An 18,482-nucleotide genomic window follows, 5' to 3' on the forward strand; every position below is an offset into this window, starting at 1 on the left:
CCGGAAGATGTATTGATGGATTCCTCCTGTAAGCTATGTGCCGTGAGACATTGTTGTTCGGGAGATGTATTGATGATTCCTCCCGTACACTATGTAGTATGTACCATGAGACATTGTTGTCTGGGAGATGTATTGATCGATTGCTCCTGTAGGCTATGTGTCGTGAGACATTATGGTCCAAGAGATGCTTTGTTGGTTCCTCCCTTTGGTTGTGTGGCCTAAGACCTTGTGGTCAAGGAGATGCTTTGAAAGGGATGCTATGTATCTCTCCTTATGATGAGTTTGAGAGAGAGAAACTTGGATTGTGTTCTCTTCCTTAGGCTGTGGGCCGTGAGACCTGTGGATTGGTCAGGAAGATTGATCTTGAGAGAGAATGAAAAACTACCTCCTTAGCTAAGAGGGAGTGTTGAAGAATTTAAATTTCAATCTCCTACAAGTCGGCTCAAATAGCCCTACAAGTTGGCTTCAAGAAGGACATCATGTTGGCCTACTAGGACTAATTTTCCCTCACATGTTCCTATATATATGAGTTCATCAACTCCCATTTTGTCCACAATCATCAACTCAATTCAGTCTACAATCTCAGAGCTTGTTTACACGTGTGAAGGGCAGATAAAGGTTTCATTACAGCTGCTTTGACTCCTTTGTTGACTACTCTGGTCTTGGAATACTCTGGCTGCATTTAGCATCTACTCTGTTCTTCTTTTGAGGCCGAATTCTACAAAAGTACCTGATTGGAAGCTCGCTCCTTTGATATGACATTCCTCTGAAATTGACCGAGGGTTTTGGGCCGAATTTTTTGGACAATTCATTGCCATCTTTTGTGGTGACTACAGTGAGAATTTCAGCCATCTATAACAGCAGATACAGGACTAAGTTTCAGCATTTCTATGCAGACCTTATTTATTAGACAGAAGTGGTCTATCCCTCCTATGGGCGGACTTTGATTGATGACTAATTTGGATTTGTTGGAACATTCTGATGTACTATTGATGGACAAAATCTCTCTCTCATAAGGAAAGAATTTTGGGTTTTCCCCTTGTGGGTTTTGCCTTGGCTGTGAGCCTAATCTTGGTGTCTCTTGTCTCTTGCTTATTGTCTATTGTTCATTGTCTACTATGATCACTATTTACTGCTCTTGCTAAAGAATTAATGGTTGAAGTTTGTCATGTATAGCTACTTGTTGACTAAGGTATAAAGAAAGGACAAATTTGTATTAACAGAAGTAGTTATCAATTGTGAAAAATTATTCTAGTCATTGCATCACTAGAATTTCAATGGTACGCTGCTGTGGAAAGAGGCCATGCTTCAGGCCGTACCAAGCAGAAGGGAAGGACTGATTTCTGGGGCTGCTGACTGCCTGTAATATCTCTGGTACTACTGCTGTAATATTTTCCTGAAACCTAATAAAATCCCTCTTTGCAGGTTTTTCCCCACACTGGGGTTTTCCAGGGCAAATAGTTGTGTAAATACTAAAAAATAAGCACTGGGGATTTCCAGGGTAAATAGTTGTGTAAAAATTTAAGTGTTTGAATTTCTGTTTTCAGGTGTGCATAAATTGTTAGAAGCTCAGTTATGTTAACTGTATGTAGATTTCAGACTTAAATTTTCTGGGTTTTCACTAATAATAAAAATCTGGGTATAAAAATTTATTGGCACACTAATTTGATTGCTGAGCTTAGAGAATTTAACAAACCTAGGTCTGTGCCCTGGCCCACACCACCTAGGCTCCATGTCATGTTACATTTAAGGCTTCAAGGAGGATTGGAGCTGCCCAAGAGAATCATTCTATAGGACACCTAATGAAAGATGCATTACTAGATTCTTTCCTTCTAAGGTGAGTTCTTCAACCCTCGATGTTAGGAGTGGTCCTACCTCTTCTTCGACCCTGGCAACACAAGGAGTAGGCTGATGCCTCCAAGATTTCCAAACAAGACCCCATCATTCCAAGCAACTATCAAAGGAGATTATTCTATAGGCATTTGGTGTTGACATCAGTGCTATTAAACAAGATGATAAGGGCTAACTCCCTCCTCCCCTTGCTGTAGTTGCATATTTGTCCACGCTATGTTTCTTTACTAGCTCTCCTTCACTTTATAGGGTTTTCCTTCTCAGGATCGCCTACTTCTACACCTATGCCAATGTCACTATGTTTCATGCAGCTCTTATACTCATTTTTCATCTCGTTTTAGGTGGTTCTTTTGCATCCCTCTGTTTTGATATGGCTACTAATGTTGGCTGTTATAATAGTCCACTTCACCTATTTTAGTCTTCACTGGATATTAATATATGTTCCAATTGCAATTTCAATTTCTAATCCATTGCCAGTAATAACTCAAGTTGTGCAAGGATTTTAGTTCACTACTCCATGCCATGAAAGATTAATCCACAGAAATAAAAAACTGTGTGCTTTGCTAATAAATAAAATAGAAAGGCTGAATTTGACATGCACTTCAACCTACTTACGCAACATTCCATGGCTCTGGACCAAGAACCCTCAAAAATGTTGCAGGATTCATAGTGCCTGCCCCAACCTGAATCCAGTCAAAGTGTTAGATCTTACAATCTGACAAGAAGCTCGATTTTAAATGTCATGTTGAATACTGAGACAAGAAATTTCCAAGGAGAGACAAAAGGTAAATTACAATCAGGGTCTTAAACACAATCCAAAAGAACCAGAATCCCACTGTCTTACTAAACTCTTGCTTTGTGCCCATGCATGAATCAAAGTGATGCTTCCCAAATAAATTGAAAGTACAAGGGTGGATTGCCCACCTCTGTATTGCTGCTCTGCATTATTGCACAACCAACAGAAGCCCAATAATCCTGAGTTCAAAGAAAATGGAGTAAGATGAAAGCGAAAATGGGCAGTCTTACATATACAAAATACTCTCTCAAACTTAAACACATAGTTAGACATTGCATGTTATAACCCCCATCGCTATCCTGAAATTTAAATACATATTAATATCCCTGTACTCTAGAGTCTAGAATGCTAATGCTCGCACCATGAGTCATATTATATGACACAAGCCAAACAATGTAAAATCTTAGGAACACGGAGTCAGTAAGACGAGCATATGGCTATGTTAAAATCATATGACATGGACTAACTTGAAATACTTATATACTAAGTGAATTGCACCAATAAATTAAGTTTCACAATGCTCCAATCAACTCCAACAGTCCAGATTTTAATATATAAGATATTACATTGCTTCTTAATGAGTGAATAGCAATATAGAGAATAACTAACACAGAAATCTAGATGAAAGCAATTACAAAATGGCCTGTAAGTGCACACAAAATCTAGGGACAATGAATTGAGGTTAACTCTCAGGAGCAAAGCCAACTTGAAGCTCCTTAATTCCCAAAGAGATAAGGATAAAGTACAAAATATAAAAATACAAATGTAATATATGTTCATTAAACTTAGACTAAGTCTCCTCAATTCCTCCCTGCTGAGAGGAAACAGTCCCCAGTTTCTGCTGCAGACGGAGAAATTGTTGCTCAAATGCTGGCTAGGACAGCCACTAGGCTTGAGTGGCAAAAGTGCACTGTGGCCCACCAAGTAAATGGTGATTAGATGATGCACTGTGGCCCACCAAGTAAATGGTGATTAGATGATGCCCAATGGTTATGGTGCAGACATCAGGAAGAGTATCATCACAAAGGAGTGGCTCAAAATTTGGAATAGTGGCCTCCAGATCTCTGACTGAAACGGATTCCTCCAAGTGAGGTGGCTCATACAACTTCAACTAGTTCACATTCACCACAACAAAGATGCCAAGATGAGGTAGGAGGTCGAACTCGAAGGCATTAGGACACATTTGATGTATGATAGTGTAAGGACCATGCTAAATGGACTTGAGGCTGTGATGCTTTTGATTTTTGAAGTGTTGCTTATCCAAATGCGAAACTCAATCACCAACCTAAAAAAGTGAGACAATTCAATATTGATCATGTGGTACCTCTATTGGGATAGAGGATTGAACAGCAGGTATAACAGGGAAAAGGGGGCCTTTGTACCACAAGTGTGTGCAAGCAGCAAGTTACAAAGTGATATGACTAGATCAAGACAAGGTTTACAAGGTGCACTCAAACCAACCCAACTTGAGGAAGGATTAACCAAGTAAACACATAAATAAGAGTGCCCCGTGAGTTTGGGCCCTGTTGAACATTTATGAAACCAAAAACAGAATTATACCAAAATTGACAGTACTTCACTACCTGAGACCGAAAATCAGACAAATCTGTTAGAGAAAGACCCAAACATGATAAGAAATTGGTTCACTATGATCAACAAGCAACCAAAGGCCAAGCAAGGGAATCCTTTCACAGAACCAAAATCAAATGGGAGTCCATAATCATCTATTTGGAGTAAAGACAATGAAAGGAGCACTCAAAAGTGGGGGACTTCAACATGCACTCTCACTGTATAGATGTAAAGGGTCCTTCGTGTCATCCTAGGGATGGTTTTGTGCATGGCTAATGCAAAAAAGAAAAAATTTACATCACGTCATATGTGGGTAAGTGTATCACTGGTACAAATTGCAAAATCCATATAATACACATGCTAGCCCAGTTTCGCAAATTGCAGCAAAGCTGTCAGTTGACCTTATGAAAGGCTTAGACTCTAGACTGTTCGCCAAAGAAACTTTCTTAAGGCTTTTTCAAATTTCTAATAAGCACTCATGGAGAGCAACTAGTGAGATGAGTAATAGATATGAACTATATTGTGTATATGCACCTGATTTTGTAATAATTTTATATTTGTACAAAGGCCACTTTGATATAATAATGACCTAATGACTCTTATCAGTGACAAAAGCTTTAAGTTATAGCTTTGTTAGGGTTTTGGTCACTTTATTTGTATAAATATCGGTTTCCCTCCTGTGAGATGTATGATTGTATCTCATACCAATTTTATCGTTTTTCCTAAGTTAGACTTAGGAAAAGAAATTGTAAAAGCCACTCACTCAACATGAGCAAGAACCTAGAGAGTCTTGGACCACTTCTGCATGCTTGACACCTAGCTTAAACAGAAGTACCTGTCTATTGTTATATCATCAATAGGGGATGGAAAAATTGAGAAGTGATATGTATTGAGACTGTAAAGAGTCAAGATTGTTTTCCCTTTTAATGAAAGAATTGGTTCGTGTTGTGAATTTAATGGCGGAAGGGTTTGTGTTGCATGTGGATTCTCAGGCTCGGGGTTTAAACCCAAGGGCTGCATCCTCAATCTGCAATGGTGCCTAGCATATTCTCCTCAATGTTGGGCGGTGGCTCTTGATGTTGAAGGTGTCTTTTGCCACAAATTGGGAATTATCTGAGTCAAATGCTCAGTGTTCTACATAGTTGTGGCAGCAAGGTTGAGACAGGTCCCTAATCTGTGATGATTGGCTACAATATAGTAAGCTTTGTTTATGATGATATCTCTGGATCTTTGTATGTCTGTAATTGCTTGCTGAAACAATCTATGTTTTAAATGGTTTCTTGTGGAATCAACAGATTACTTAAATCATTTACCATTCAATTTGTGTATCTAATAAGAGCATCACTATTTCATAGATTAATAAGTATTGTAATACTGCTGTGAAATACAATTCTTTCATGTGTTCATTGAAAACCCTAGCTCAAAATTGCATCCAAAGGACAATCTTCCCAAGAGGGACATTGAGCATATTATTTCTATTAATTTGGAGGGGAGAGAGGGCTCGGCAACTGGGGAACCCTAGTCGCCGCTACCCTCAATTTTGTGTTGTCATTCCCTTCCGCCATGCTCGCGGTGTTGTTTCTGGAGGTCTTTGCCTGTGTTGTGTGCTAGTGTGGCTCTTGCTTCACTGTGTTTTGGCTGTTGTTTGAGCCTGTCACCTCCGGATGTGGTTGTTGCTGCTTTGTCTTATAGATGTTCCTCTATCGGTTTCACTCTACTACTTTGCTTGTCCGTTGATTTGCGGGCTCTCTACGGTTAGGGTTTGCAGTTGTGCTTCTTAAAGTTGTTCCTTGCTTCGGTCGTGGTGGATCTTTCATTGCTTCCTTTCTTTGTTTACCATTCTCGTGCTGACTCCTCTGCTGCCCAGGGTTTTGGTTTTCGGATTAGCTTGTTGGTGAGCTATGGAGTTGGATGTTGATTTGGGGTAGCATCGGATGTGCTCTAGCCACGAAATTTGGTGGAGAGGTTGGGGCACATGAGATCTCCAATACCCAGAAAGGGTTTGGGCAGATTCTAAACAATTCAGGAAATATTAAAATAATTAATATTTTTAATGGAATCCCTAAGTCTAAACTTAGGGAAAATAAAATATTAATGGGAATTAATATGAAACTGTGTTAGAATGGTCCAAAAGACATGGATCAAGCCAGATCTAATCTTAGCCATTGATTAAGGACTTAATCTCGGCCGTTGAGATGTCAACAGGAAAAGTATAAGAGGAGGCTTGAGGATCACTTGGAGAACACACCAGAGTGATCAGTGATTCTATTCTCTAGAGCGGAGTTTGTTAAGAGAGATAGAATCAGTGATCGGGAGTGCAGCTAAGGGGCATTGAGTACAGAGAAACAGAGAAGGCAGAGATTGTGTCAGGAGATCAGCTGAGGGGCATTGAGTACAGAGAAACAGAGAAGGCAGAGATTGTGTCGGGAGAGCAGCGCAGCAACCAAGGAGAGTGACTCAGAGCCAGCAAGGGCTCACGCATGGCCACGCAGAGGCAGCCAAGTGCTGCACAGAGCACCAGAGAGGCCAGCGTGTCTGACGCAGAGGCCGAGGAAGCTGACGTAGGGCCTCCTGGGGTTGACGCAAGCCAAGAAAGGCTGACACAGGGCCAGCGTGAGACAGAGAGGGGCTGACGCAATCCAGATTGGGCAGACGGTGGGGTTGCAGAGCAATTTTTTGTTGAGGAGCTGCCGAAAGGATTACCTAGGGTTTCAGCCAGGAGATTTCTCTCAAATTGTGAAGTATAGCTGCTAAGGAAATTCTCTGTTGGGAAGGCCAGTTTCGGCACCTAGATTGTACTGTGATATTGCTTAATAAGAAAACCCTTAGATAGTTGCAGCAGTTTTCCCGCATTGAGTTTTTCTGGGAACATTGGTCCAAAAATAATGGTGTCATGTGGTGTGTTTGTTCCTGTTTCTTTTAGTTGTTGATCTGTAATATGTTGAGCATGCATTGGTGTTTATTTTCAGTATTTACTTTGTAAATAACTTGTTAAAGAAAAATAACAAGTAGGTAGTAATAAATCAGAAAAAGTGCATGAAGGGTTTCTAAAACTAAGTAAACTTAGAAACTTCAACATGGTATCAGAGCGAGGTTGCAAATCACAAGAGGACTAAAAGACATCTGCCAAGCGGAGCAATAGCAGCAAAAAATAGTTGTCCTGAGGTGACAGAAGGTGTTTCTAGCAGCGCAGATTCACAATGTTGCACGAAGCGGAAGCGCGGAGCGCGGAAGCGTCATTTTCCAAAAATCTAGGAAGCGAAGCGTCCGCGGAAGCGTCTGCTATATATATATATTTTTTTATATTTTTTTGCATTTATACTCAAAACAAACATCCCAAATACCAAATTAATTGTAGAAGACATGAAAACATGCATATTTTTGCATAAATCAAGATAGATATGGCATCCATGATTCCATTGTAGTTACTTACTAGTACAACAATCATCTATATTCTAGCTATTACAAACATACATCAAATTTTTAAGCATATTATAAAACATAAAACATTTAAGCATATTATAAAACATAAAACATAGAGCATATTATGATTTATCTAGCAAGTGAGCAACTGTCAACATTTGTCATGTCCAAAATTCAAATAATAATGTTTACAAAATATGTCACTTGGTCACCGCCAAGCCAAAAAGGTTCAAAATTCAAATTCACAAGTCTACAAGTCTAATGAGTAATCTATGACAAAAAGAAGTAGATTGTGAATATATCTACTAATCTCTCCTCCTTCCACCACGAATAGAACGTGATGGCGGGCCTCCACGTGGTGGCAATGAAGAAGATGGTCCCTGTGTAAGTCGTGGCACTGGAACTGATGAAGAAGAACCCCCTGCTGTTGGTGTTGAACCATGGAACCTAGGAACCAAGGGACCAGATGGGGGTGGGGGTGGTGGCATATCAACACGGTCATCATCATCCTAGAATCGCTCAAAAAATTCATGCAAAAAAAAAAAAACACTAGTTAACAAAAAAATTAAAAACATGAATTAGAGAAATGCTTTATAAGGGAAAATTGGAAAATTCATACCACAATGGACATACCTGGATAAGAGCATCCTCTAATTGCTCTAGTCGCAACACTCCATCCTCCAAATTGGGCTCCTCTGGATTCTTGTCCCAAGTCAACAAGTCTTTATTAGACTTTGCATCTTCACAGTAATGGGACAACAATCGCAAGTTGTAATGAACATAAACCAAGCTCTCTGCCCGGTCTAAATTCAACCTGTTCCTTTTAACACTGTGGATGAAAGAATAAGAGCTCCAACACCTCTCTGCAGAAGAAGTGTTTACCACCTGTGATAGCACCCGCAATGCCAAACTCTGTAGAAGTGGAGTAGCCCCTCCATGCATGTTCCACCACTCAAGAGCAGAAAAATGCTCTCGATCTTGAATTGCATGCATGCTCCCAAATGGACCAGTGTTGAGCGTATAGTTGCTCACCTGTCTCCGTACCAATGCAGCCTCCTCATTATCAGGGATTAATCTACTCAATGCAGCCATATATTTTTCGTGAACCTCTCTATCTTGGTGTGGTTTTTTCCTGCTTCCCCCCCCAGGTGCTGGTGTTGAAAGCCATGATGGATGATAGTATTTAGGTGTCAAAACATATGCTAATGCATGCAATGGAATATTTAGCATTTCCCATCAGTTTTGCACCTCTACACGAATATAATTGTACAAGGTGGTATCTCTAGGCTCAACAATGTCTTTAATCTGCCCCAACATGCTATCCATTTGCTCATACACCTCCCCAATTACTGGTCGATCTGAATCTGCAAACTTGATCATGTAATAAATTGGTTTGGTGAATTGCAAAACATATTTAACCTGTGACCAAAAGTAACTGTCAAGAACAGTGTCCTTGACTACATTAGCACCATCTGTGTCAGTGTTAATTTCATCCCATGTTTCAGCACACACCAGATTAGTTAAAGCTTGTCTCACCCTCACTAGCCGCCTAAAGGTGAGGTAATAACTAGCAAATCTTGTCTTTGCAATTTTAAGCAATTGCAACTTGGAGTAAGTGCCATAGAAGTAGTTTACCCTTGTATGCCCTGTGATGAATTTAATGAGCTGCTTCCCTTTCCTGTAAACCTCAGCAATCCACCCACAATCTTTGTGTTTCACAATATCATGCATCAAAAGGTTCAATGTGTGAACCAGGCACCCAGACCAAAAGATGTGTGGATGAGTACGCTCAATAATTTTTCCTGCTGCCTTACAATTTGCTGCATTATCTGTGATCACTTGAACCACATTATTCGGACCAACATCTTTGATTGATTTCAATAGGAGATCTGCAATGTTTTGTGCAGTTGCACTGATGGAGGAGGAGTCATGACATGCAATAAATACTGCACCACTAGAAGAAACACCAAGAACATTTATCAAATGTTGGTTTCTAATATTTGTCCACCCATCTGATACAATGGATACCCCAGAATCCACCCACTCATGTGTAAAACGTGTCAAAGCTCTTTGAACCTTAGCTTTTTCTCTTTCTAATAACACTGTTCTAGCTTTCTCATAGTTGGGGGCCTTGTATCCTTTTGGGGCTTCATTGATGGCCTTTACCATGTCATGCCAATAGGGAGAGCGAAGCACATTGAATGGTACACCGCAAGCACAAAGAAAACGGACTATCTTTCCATCCACATCATCCCTCCCAGCAACATTAAGGAAATCCCCTATTGTTTTTCTACCTCCAGAGGTTGCAGAAGTACCATGAGGAGATGGGCAACTACCAAATTTAGAGGTTGCACTTGATTCAGAATGAGTTTTTTGTTTCTTGTTTTTTCGTTGTGCAGCCATCTCTATTTGGATGTATTTTTTTCTTTCTTCAGTTGAAATGTTTGGGCAAATTTGTACCCCCACAGAACCCTTTTTTTCATCACTGTCCAGCACCCCACAAAGATGCCTCCTCAGACGGGTATATGAACCCGTATATGGTTTTCCTCCATGACAACCATGAGGGCACACAAATTTGTAAGATCCACCACCCTTTCCCCCATCAAGTTTGGTCACATAGTTCCACAAGGGTGTTGATGTACCTTTCCCATCTTGTGCTTCAGTGTCCCCTTCAAGTTCATCCCCTTCCTCTTCAAACCCTTCCTCCTCATCATACATTGGGTCACTACTATTAGGACCAAGTTCATCCCCTTCCGCTTCCCCTCTATTCCTCACCCTTGCCATCATTAAAACCAAGAGTGGAATGATACATAGAAGCCAAAAGAACACCATCTTGGAATATGGATATAGGTGGTGGACAACCTGTAAATAAAGGAGCAAGTAGAAACAATGGGGAAGAGTAGGAGAGGGAGGAGAAAAATACAATTTTTTTTTCAAAAAAACAAGGGAGTTTGGGGTTTGAACTTACCTCTTTAGCTCTTGTAGATGAAGTCCTCCAAGCTCTTGCTCCAAGCTCCTCCTCCTTCTCCTAGCTCCTCCTTCTTCACTCCTCCAAGCTCTCCTCTCTTCTCCTCTCCTTTCCTCTCTTCTCTTCTCCTCTCCTCTCTTCTCTTCTCCAACTCTCATAAACTCAAAGTGAGAAAATGAGAAGAGAATGGGGGCTTTATTCTTTTCTAAACTCACCCTAACCTCACCCTAACCCACCCCCTCAATGCAAACTCAAGTTAACTTTTAAAAAAAATTCAAGTTACATTGCTGCCCGCGCGGAAATTTCCGGAAGCGCGGATCCGGAGCTCGTGAAGCGTGCGCTTCCGGGCCCGAAGCGTGGCGCTTCCGGAGGCCCGAAGCGCCCTCCGAAGCGCGGATCCGGGGCAACGCAACCCATATTCCAGGAATCGTTTCAAAAAACCGGAATCGCGCTTCATGAATTTTGGAATCGCGCTTCGCCTGGAGGTTCCGGAACGCTTCCGTACGGGACGCGATTCCGACCTAGGATCCGGGGGGGGGGGGCGATTCCTGCAACGTTGGCGCAGAAGCCAAGAAGTGTGACGCAGAGCCAGCCAGAGCCACGCAGAAGAAGTCGGGAGCTGCGCAGAGCCTCAGAGAGGCCAACGTCGCCGACGCAGAGGGCTAAAGGACTGACGCAGAGCCAGCGTGAGGCAAAGAAGGGTTGATGCAGTTCACAGAGAGGCAGTTGCTAGAGTCTAGAAGGCTGCAGAAATATTGCAGAGTGGAGTTGGTGAGGTACTGTAGTCAGAACAGTACCTGACAGAGCAGGGCCAGAGGAGTTGTTACCGAGGGTTTCTAGCCGAGGAACCTGGATCAGCAGTGTAGTTGCACAAGATGATTAGAGTAGGGGGCATCTCGACAAGCGGTAGAAGGATTTCCAGGAGGGAAATCAGGACTCAGAGGGAGTCCAGAAGAGAACTTCCAAACGAGAAGTAGAGACTCAGAGGAGTCGAACAAAGAACTTCCAGGAGGGAAGTAGAGGAGCGTCATGGCACTACACAGGGTAAGAGACCAGGATAGACTGGACGGAGCATCGAACTTCGCAGTCTGGAAGGCCAGAATCTTATCAGTGCTTGACAGGAATCGTGTCAAGAACTTCGCCTTGAAGGTTATAGCTATCCTAGTCGACCCTAATGATAACGACAAGTACGAAGAGGCGATGGCGAGGGCCAAGTGTATTATCCTTGACGAGGTCAAGGATCATGTGGTACCACATATAGCCGAGAAGGAAACGACAATTGAGATGTGGAAGGCTCTCAAGAACCTGTACCAGCATACTTTTGTGCAGAGAGGAATGTTGCTCGAGAACCAGATGAGGTCGTATCAGATGAAGAAGGGTCAATCAATTGACACCTTCCTCGGAGGATTGAATGAGATCCGAGACTAGTTGACTGCTATAGGAGCGACACCAGATTAGGAACTTATGGTGAGGACAGCCCTGAATGTTGTCTCAGAAGATTGGGAAGTGTTTGTCCAGAGTATCCAGGGCAGAGGGACTCTCCCACCTTGGGACGAGATGTCGGCAACGCTTCGCCAGGAAGAGATCAGACGGCAATCGAAGACAGGAAGCAACAGCAAAGGGATCAAGGTCAAGCAAGAGGAGGAGGATGTGGCCCTAGCATCTAAAGGAAAGCAGGAGAAGCGGAAGAAGAAAGATCTCTCCAAGATCAAGTGCTTCCACTTTGGGGAGATGGGTCATTATGCGACCCAGTGCCCAAGGAAGAAGAGTAAGGGAGAGTCTTCCAAGACTAAGGCAATGCTAGCACAGGCAGAGAAGGAAGTTTTAACAGATGATCACTGTGACATGAGTGCACACACGCCACTTGAGCGAAAGTGGGGAGACATCGAGCTTTAGTCAGGTGGACTACAGGCGATGAGGGGCAGGATCCTCGAGGTACCTCGCCTCTTGGATTAGACCTTGCTACAAGAGCCTCAACGAGGAGTAGCAAGACTAGCTGAGTGGGTAGAGACAGATGCAGATGGAGTGGCAGAGAGAGCTACAGTGCAAGAGCCCCGAGACAGCACAGAGCTAGCAGGCTACAGCAGTGCGAGAGGCACAGGAGTGTTGCACCAGTCCAGGAAGGCACAGCGAGGTGTGCAACAGTGCGAGATGCAGGGAGTTGTTGCAACAGCGCAGAGGTCAAAGAGAGGGAGCACTTGTCAGCAGCAAAGGGAGCTTCAGCATCAGTGGGTGTTTCTAGCCCAACAGGGAGGTCAGTTGGGAGATCAGTTACTTACTTCTCAGTAACTGAGTTGCAGTGCAGCAGTGGGCAGCACAATGCAACATGATGAGAGGAGGTGCAGTGCAGATGCAGTGTTGGGAGGAAGGACCAGCAGCAGCACAGATGCAGAGGGAGTTGTCGTACAGATGCAACAGTGGCAGTGGCAGAACCATGGGCAGCAGTACAGGATGCAGCAGTGCAGAGGATGTTGGGCAGGAAGGCCTAGCATCAGCACAGGTACCGATGCCGGATGATCAGAGTAATACTTAGTGAGGAGTATTGCTAGAGCACAGTCCTCGCTAAGAGGGAGTGTTGATTTGGGGTAGCATCGGATGTGCTCTAGCCACGAAATTTGGTGGAGAGGTTGGGGCACATGAGATCTCCAATACCCAGAAAGGGTTTGGGCAGATTCTAAACATTTCAGGAAATATTAAAATAATTAATATTTTTAATGGAGTCCCTAAGTCTAAACTTAGGGAAAATAAAATATTAATGGGAATTAATATGAAACTGTGTTAGAATGGTCCAAAAGACATGGATCAAGCCAGATCTAATCTTAGTCGTTGATTAGGGACTTAATCTCGGCCGTTGAGATGTCAACAGGAAAAGTATAAGAGGAGGCTTGAGGGTGACTTGGAGAACACACCAGAGTGATCAGTCATTCTATTCTCTAGAGCGGGGTTTGCTGAGAGAGATAGAATCAGTGATCGGGAGAGCAGCTGAGGAGCATTGAATACAGAGAAACAGAGAAGGCAGAGATTGTGCCGGGAGAGCAGTGCAGCAGCCAAGGAGAGTGATGCAGAGCCAACAAGGGCTCAAGCAAAGCCACACAAAGACAGCCAAGTGCTACACAGAGCACCAGAGAGGCTAGCGTGTCTGACGCAGAGGCCCAGGAAGCTGACACAGGGCCTCTTGGGCTGACGCAGGCCAAGAAAGGCTAACGCAGGGCCAGCGTGAGACAAAGAGGGGCTAACGCAGTCCAGATTGGGCAAACGCTGGGGTTGCAGATCAGTTTTGTGCTGAGGAGCTGCCAGAAAGATTTTCCGAGGTTTTAGCCAGGAGATTTTTCTCAAACTGTGAGGTATAGCTGCTAAGGAAATTCTTTGTTGGGTAGGCTAGTTTCGGCACCCAAATTGTACTCTGATATTGCTTAATAAGAAAACCCTCAGATAGCTGCATTGGTTTTCCCGCATTGGGTTTTTCCAGGGACATTGGTCCAAAAATAATGGTGTCATGTGGTGTGTTTGTTCTTGTTTTTTAGTTGTTGATCTGTAATATGTTGAGGATGCACTAGTGTTTATTTTCAATGTTTACTTGGTAAATAACTTGTTAAAGAAAAATAACAAGTAGGTAGGAATAAATCAAAAAAAGTGCATGAAGGGTTTCTAAAACTAAGTAAACTTAGAAACATTAACATTGGATTATGGTCGTCAATTGATTGTTCAGGGGTTTTTTAGCCCTATATTTTTTGTAATATATTCTAATCTTTTATCAGAATGTTTATGAAATGTATACTTTGCTCGTTTTTAGGTATTTTGTGCGAACCCCTAGGGTCAATGATGAAAAGTTGTGTGTCTTTTGTTTGGGAGACCTTTTTTTTGTGGCCAAGGCATGGATCTGGGTAGATCTTGTATGAATACACACTTTGTCTATGTATTTACAAAATGTAATTTTATTTATTTGTATAAATAAAGTTATGGTTTTTTCCTCGAAAGAAAGAAAAAAGAAAAGAGGGACATCACATATAATCTAGTCAAATCCCCTCTGAAATCAGCTCCAAGGTGGCATCGAATTAACACCAAGTCATCTACAATGGTAGGTTGCCAGGCAAGGTATTCTTCAGCTCCAAAGGGTATGGACTCCAAACAATCCAAATGAGAAATTTGAGAAAAGAAAGGTAAGTTATATGTATAAGGCAAAATCAGAGTTTAGGCAAGTTAGGGTTTGGATTTTTCTTTTTCTTTCACACATGCACCCTACGGATAAGGTAACACATCACCTAATGATGGCTCAAGTTTCAACCAAGTCAAGTTTGACTCATCCGAGTTCCTCATTTGGGATCCAAACTAAATGGAGTCAAACAATGAGTAGGTCGAGCCAAACTAGTTCTGCCCAAAAATTGATCTATCTTGACAGAGTCTAATAATACTATCTGTGCAAGGTTACATGCTGCTCTGGAGGATTTTTCATTATTTCTCAAACTATAACTACTTTCGTTAGACTTTTACTAATAAATAAATTGTTCCATGTATTGCTTTGGTAGTGACTCGAAACTCATTTGTTAGATTTGCCCTTAAAATATGATTCTTGACATCTCCGCAATCGTCCTCATCTTGCTCTCTACAATACCAGCTTTCTGCTCTCTACAATACCAGCTTGCTAAGGAGTACACGTGCAAGTTAGTTGTCTATGGATTCCAAGAGACTTACATTACTTGTCGATATCTTTGAACTTGTATTTGCATCCACTACATTTTCTAAGAACGTTTTTTTTGGTAAGCTTGGCAGGACTACATCTGCATCTGTACAATGTATCACCCGGATCGGGGCGGGAAATTGAACCGGTGAATTCACATCAAGGAGTGCCTTAACATAGCACCCGATCACCGTCTATCCAAGACCCCGTGGACACATGTTGATTTTGTTCCCAGTCTACTTTTCCACCATAGTCTTGATTTCTTTGAATGCTTATAGCGCCTCTGGTTTCTTCTTGAGAAAGTACAACTGTCCAACCACACATCTGTATTTTCTCGCGAGTCAGTCCATTGATTCTAGTATTTGCTTGTAACAGTTTATTAAAATGTTCTTGTTTGTTTAGTTACAAGATTGAAGCGAAGAAAAAAATTACAGTATGTGGCGGTTCAAACTCTTATTTTGTTCATGAGGCTAAAATGCCAGTGTAAGATAAGTGAAACCAAGCAAGCCAGTGAGCCAAGGGTAAGAATGGTAGGCAAAAGCAGCACCAATGTTTGTTGTGTTTCCGTTGTCACAGGGATGGCATTATCGCTAAAGTTGAAGTTGAAGTATTGTGCTAAGTTAACTCATAAGAATCTTTGCATGAAAGGACTGCCTGCCAAGAGTTTGTCGTACTCTGTATCTAAAGGCCATAGGGTATATGAAGTGAAGTGAGTCATAAAATTGAATTGGCGGCATTTCTTCCTGGATGCGATGGGATGCAAAAGGCATTAAACTCAAAAGGTTCCAAATATCCTCCACTGATAAACATTTATAAAAGATTTTTCGCTTCAAGATGCTCTAAGAAACTAAGTAAATAACACCTCTCATTTGGACTGTATAAAAAATGCTTATAAACAGAGCATCCCAAAACGTTCATATGGTTGTAATTTTAAACAAACAAGAGAGTAAGTTACTGAATGGAGTCTATCATGGCAATACGTACTGCAGTAGTATAAAGATTGTATCAAAAGTTAACAATTATTGATATTCAATAAATATAGGACCTATTCATTCCCCACTTTACTCCAAATTTTGGCAACAATGATTCTAAGAATAAGGGCAAATTTTGCGCGGCTTGATAAATTTAAATAGATTTGAGTTGAGTGAGCAACTGCTTCACAAAGGCTTCTGTTCAGCTGAACTAAATCTAAATATATTATATGCACTTCTTTTCCTTCTGAAAGTACCTTGCACCAGTTTTACAGTAATGATTCTCTAGGTGAAAATGGCTTCAAGGAATTTGTAGCATAATTCAGCAAATAATATATAACATGAATCTATTTATTATGGATAAGTTCTGGCTTGAAATGCACATTAAGGGGGGGAATTTATCATACTTGCAGCCGCTTAATAGCTTCTTGAAATGTAGGCACAGAGGTTCCGTTTTCGATTTGCGTGGCATCCTCTATACCGGCAGTGATTGTGTTTGCATTGTTTATCTGCAGCGCCATGTTGCATTTCGTAGCCTTTAATGACAAGCTTCTCCTGCGGACTGTAGAGAGGTATTTATCTCCATTTCTACGCCAAAAGCAGAATAAGTCTGAAGGCCAGGTGTTCGTTTCGGTTCCCATAAATGTAATTGCCAGAGGGGATGCAAGGAGAGCCATTAGAACGTAAAGCTCAGGCTGCCTCCCTGGCAGTGGTGGAATGTTGAAGCTGCCTCCCTGTCAGTCGAATGGAACGAGAGGAGATGAGCTCAGTAAAGGAAGAAGATAAGCCAACCTTTGTATCCTCCTCGTATTTCACTTTTCATTTGCTGAGATGGGTATAAAGATTGAAATTTGATCATTTTCCCTATGAAAGTTAATTAGTGAAAAAGAAGATAACAGGTGAATATTTGGGGTTTGAAAAACAAAAATGGTGGTGCGTCCAAGGAAAAGGTCTTTTGCTTTGGTTATATACATGTATGAGATGTATGAGTGTTTATTGAGGCGGAGAAATTGTTTGGATGCCAAAAGTAGTTAGATGGTAAAAAAATTCAAAAAAATTGTAGATGCACTATTTGAATCGTGTTTTTATGGTAGAAATAGAACATTGAACGTTCAGCGCATTTAAAATTTTGAAGTTTAACAACTATAACTTAGATTTACAAATCTTGCCAGTTTTTTTTAAAATATGATCGGAATTTCCATTACTTTAAGGGCAAAGAAACAATCTCGTTAGACTACGGCATACATGTACATAACGAACGCAAGCCTTCCAAAAACCCATTGATTCTTGCAAATGATACAAAGAATGTAATGAGAAAAAGAGTTGGGTAGAAAGAAGAAATATTACATTGAGGAATTCAACCCTACTTGTAATCTATAACAAAAAGAGTTTATTGGAGCTCGCATTTCGTGGAGGGCAAAGGTTCTTATTTCTCAATTAAGGACCAACTCACATCAACTTAAGTGTGAAACAGGATGGTGGAAAAGGCCTAAAGAAGCTTGGGAAGAACGGGTGTGTACATTTTGCATGTCTCGGGAATCAGAAAAACATTTCATTTTGGAATGTGATGCATTCAAAGACATTAGAGAAAGTTATGAGAACATGTTAGCATCAGTTTCTTGGCATTGTCTTTTTAGCGAGGGGATCGTTGGAAGGTTGAGTCAGTGCATCATCGATTTGAATCGGAAAAGGATTGAATTGCAAAAAGCTAAAAACAGGGAACTAATAGTCTCATAGACTAAAATATCATTTCATTAGTACAGGTTTAAATTTTGAGAGTTATAAAGTTCTAGAAATTGGAATGTAAGTTGCTTGAACTTCACAAATTTTATAAATATATTAATAAGTGGTTTTTTATTATTTTTAAAATAAACTAAAATTGTGAAGTACTAAGAGGAAAGTGATTTTATTATTGAATTTTCTAAAGATTTAATTGAGTCCTTAGATAATATAAATGAAGTGTTTAAATTTTATTTTTTTTCGCCATAGAAATGGGGTTTTGAAACCAAAAAATAAATAAATAAAGTAGGTAAAGTTGTATGCATAAATTTATAAAAGGATAAAGATATTTTTTATGGAGTAGTTTTTAAGTGTGATTTTTTTGATTTTTTAGTAGATTTCTGGAGAAAATAATTGTGGTCAAATATTAATTTGTGTTGTTTAAATAGGTTTTTTAACTGCATATATGGATTCAACACCCTCAAAAACCCCTTGGACATTTCCATT

General features: G+C 41.1%; 1 protein-coding gene across 8 annotated transcripts in view; it reads right to left on the minus strand.

Moving 5' to 3' along the window:
• The window catches only part of EDD1 (glycine-tRNA ligase), a 508,476-nt gene extending 491,388 nt beyond the window's left edge, over positions 1–17,088 (minus strand). For all 8 annotated transcript variants that reach the window (XR_016256845.1, XM_089415669.1, XM_089415674.1 and 5 more), the window contains exons 1-3: positions 16,664–17,088; positions 2,776–2,826; positions 2,467–2,534 (exon numbers count right to left, since the gene is read on the minus strand). Coding sequence is in view for 7 of the 8 variants with exons in the window: in XM_089415669.1 (XP_089271795.1) it covers positions 2,467–2,534; positions 2,776–2,826; positions 16,664–16,933 (389 nt within the window). In the remaining variant the exon portion in view is untranslated. The remainder of the gene's footprint in view (positions 1–2,466; positions 2,535–2,775; positions 2,827–16,663) is intronic.
• Positions 17,089–18,482: the final 1,394 nt, after the last annotated feature.

Source organism: Pinus tabuliformis, chromosome 6 (assembly GCF_031772625.1).
Source record: "Pinus tabuliformis cultivar Carrire ecotype Pingquan chromosome 6, CPIR1, whole genome shotgun sequence".
Lineage (NCBI taxonomy): Eukaryota > Viridiplantae > Streptophyta > Pinopsida > Pinales > Pinaceae > Pinus > Pinus tabuliformis.